This window comes from Condylura cristata, unplaced genomic scaffold (genome assembly GCF_000260355.1).
Source record: "Condylura cristata isolate star-nosed mole 26May11 unplaced genomic scaffold, ConCri1.0 scaffold00011, whole genome shotgun sequence".
Taxonomy (NCBI): domain Eukaryota; kingdom Metazoa; phylum Chordata; class Mammalia; order Eulipotyphla; family Talpidae; genus Condylura; species Condylura cristata.
The window spans coordinates 7,643,915-7,646,847 of NW_004567112.1; the positions used below are offsets into that span (position 1 = coordinate 7,643,915).

Here is a 2,933-nt window from a genome sequence, read left to right on the forward strand (position 1 = left end):
CTTCCCTCCTTCCCTCCTTCCTTCCCATTGCCTGAGGGGAGAAAGAGGGTGTCGGACACTAAAAGCCTGTGGGCAAGTCACAGCTAACTTGTGGACATCAGCTTTGGTCCATGGGCACTGTTTCTAGTTGCTGCTTCTGTGCAGGCACGGTTATTTCATTACCCACCCCAACCCCTGAGGTCAGAGTGTTCTGCCCATGTTAGAGACAGAGAAGGGAAGAGAGCAGCTTCCAGAGCTGGGGAAGCCAGCTGTGCCAGGGACAGGTGGTCAGGGAGGAGTTCTTCACTGATTAACAACACAACTAGAACAAACAAACCCCCTCCCGAGAGCCTTCTCTCCGGTGGCTTTCTCCAGTCTTGCTCTAGGGCTGTTCGAGTTCCATGATTATATTGTATGCTAATCACAGCAATGGTTTGATTTAGCATTTTTAAGGTCTGAAGTCCCATAGGAAATGGAATGGATTGATTCCTTTACTAGTAGTAGTAGGGGACTTTCCAAGAACATCTGTTAGCTTACAAGGTTGCTGTGCTTTAAAACAACATTCCAAGCCATAATCAAGAACACCTGCTGTGATTCTTTGCTGTGTGACTTCTGGCAGGTTGCGTTACCTCTCTGGGCACCATTTCCTTCATCCTGGACAGCAAAAGCTTGGTTAGATGCTGCCTGGGGAAACTTCGAGCTCTGAGGTTCTGGGATTTAGTGGTCTATTTTGAGTCTCACAGCAACTAGAAGAGATACTCTTATCTGATAAATGTGAACTTGTTCAAAGTCATTCAGCTGCAAGAATCTTTCTCCACCTGCGGTGGGATGCCCAGTGTCCGTTCTCCCGACTTGATGCTTCTTGATTCCATCGTGGAGTTCATCAGCGTGATGTCTGAAGCTTGTCTGTCCCCCACTATCCCCCCCTGCCATCCCCAACCCTTTCTCCCTTGCCCCTCCCTTTAACTTCCGAAATCTCACTTTATTAGTGCCTGCTACTTTTTCTAAGTGCTTTACTTTGTCAGATTATCTGCTTTGTGAATGTCCGATAATTGTCTTTGCCATTCTGATTAGCTTTCTAACTACATACAGTTCCTCAAACTTCTTCCATGTGGCTGTAAATAGAAGCTTTTTGTCTTTCCTTATGGCTGAGTAGTCTTCCATAGGCAGATTCAGCCTTCTGTTGATGGTTGATGGACATGAAAGCTTTTTTTTTTTTTTTTTAAATCAATCTGAGATCTGAGGAAGGAGGATCTGTGGAAGAGCGAGCACACAGGAGTTAGACAGACACAGGCTTGACCCCTGGTCCGACCACTTTTTTGCTATGTGGCCTTGGCCGTGACACTCAGCCTCTGTGAGGTCTCAGCATCCCCCTCCATAAAGTGATGGAGTAACAGCCTCAACTTTTGTGAGAATGTGAAGTGAGAGACTAGGGGTTATTGGGCATCCGGGCCACGGAACCCACCACACAGAAGCAACCCTCCAGGGTAGCCTAGAGACCTGGGGTGCGCTTACCTTGGGAGCATTGCCCCTTGTGACTTTGCAAAGCCCTTAGGAAGCATGGTGTTTTGTTCCAGAAAGCAAACACATCAAAAGGCCGCTGCAGGAGCCCCCGATCCCCGGCTGGTCTGGCTACCTGCCCAGAGCCAGGGTCACTGAGTTGGGCTGTGCCACACGCTACACTGTCATGGCCAGAAACTGCTACGAGGATTTCCTGAGGCTCATGGAGAAGGCCAAGAGAGCGCCCCTGAAACTGTATGAGGGGTAAGTGTGACTCGGTGATTGCTGGTGAGGAGAATCTGGGAAGAGCAGGTGCTGGGCCGGCGGAAGCAGGTGCCCCAGGGCCAGTGCTAGGCTGGTTTCCGTGTGGGATTTGTTGTACAGCGGAGATCTGGTTGTCATCACAGCTGCTCCCTGCAGCTGTGTGCCCCACGCCCTCCAGAAGCTCAGCCAGCGGCCCTGGCTGGTTTTCAGGCCCAGGCTGGGAGAGCCAGCCAACTGGGATATCTGTCCTGGCAGCAGCCTGAGGCCCCCAGGTGCTGCAGGGAGGGGCGGGGTTGAAGGCAGCTGCTGCTCTGGGTGGCTCTGGGCTCTTTCTCCCCTCCCTTAAAACTGGCTCTCCTCTACTGGATAAATGTCAGGGCTGGGCCGAGCTGTGCTCCCGCGAGAACTCAGCCGCTTCTCTGTCTCCTTAATTTTATGGGGAATTAAAGCACTACCTCCCTGACTTGTTCTTTTTTAGGTTATACGCAGTTAGAACCCCACAGCCTCCTCCTGCTCCTTCTCCAAATGTTTCCCGGTGTGAGGGCCCGCCACCAAAATATCTGGATTTCTGTACTCCAGGTAAAGGAGGACTTATCTTCCTACCATTCTTCAAAGGGGCAGTGGCGTGTTTGCAGGGGTCTCTGCTTAACTGTGCCTGGTGGCTGGTCTGTCTTCCAGATAGTGGCTATACTGCCCTCAGGAGGCCCTCGGTGGAGGAGCCCTGTCCTCTGGTGACCTACAGCTCCGCTTCCAGGCCAACGATGTCGCGGAACGGGAGGGTTTACCTAGAGCCCTTGGCCCCAGCAAAGTACGCAGAAGGTTAGGCAAATGGCGCCCCAGGAGAGGGGACTGTACGCTCTCCATTCTCACCTGAGAAAGCCCCTCGCTCACACCCAGTAGGGCACTAGGGAACTTTGGTAACATCTGAATCCTTGTAACTGCTGCGTGCACCCTGACCAGTCGACAATAGCATGCTATTAAGGGAAAGACCTTTCACTCTCATGTGGGAATAAAGAGGGTCCTTCTCAATGAAGGTTTTGTGGATTTTTTTCTGGGTTTTGTTATCTCTGAGAAGTGCCAGGGTGGGGCGCATCTCTTCTTAGCCCCTAAGGTGACCCTGTGCACCCAGACCAGGCACTTTTGCAAACTCCATTCCAGCCCTCTATCCAGCTGGTCCCTAAAACACAGGC

The 2,933-nt window shown here is 51.6% G+C and overlaps 1 protein-coding gene across 1 annotated transcript in view; it reads left to right on the plus strand.

Moving 5' to 3' along the window:
• LOC101631495 (chromosome unknown open reading frame, human C10orf82) overlaps positions 1–2,686 on the plus strand; it is a 6,058-nt gene extending 3,372 nt beyond the window's left edge. The window contains exons 3-5 of the mRNA XM_004680984.2: positions 1,557–1,743; positions 2,222–2,322; positions 2,422–2,686. Coding sequence (XP_004681041.1) covers positions 1,557–1,743; positions 2,222–2,322; positions 2,422–2,567 — 434 coding nt within the window. The 3' untranslated portion in view covers positions 2,568–2,686. The remainder of the gene's footprint in view (positions 1–1,556; positions 1,744–2,221; positions 2,323–2,421) is intronic.
• The last annotated feature ends 247 nt before the right edge of the window (positions 2,687–2,933 follow it).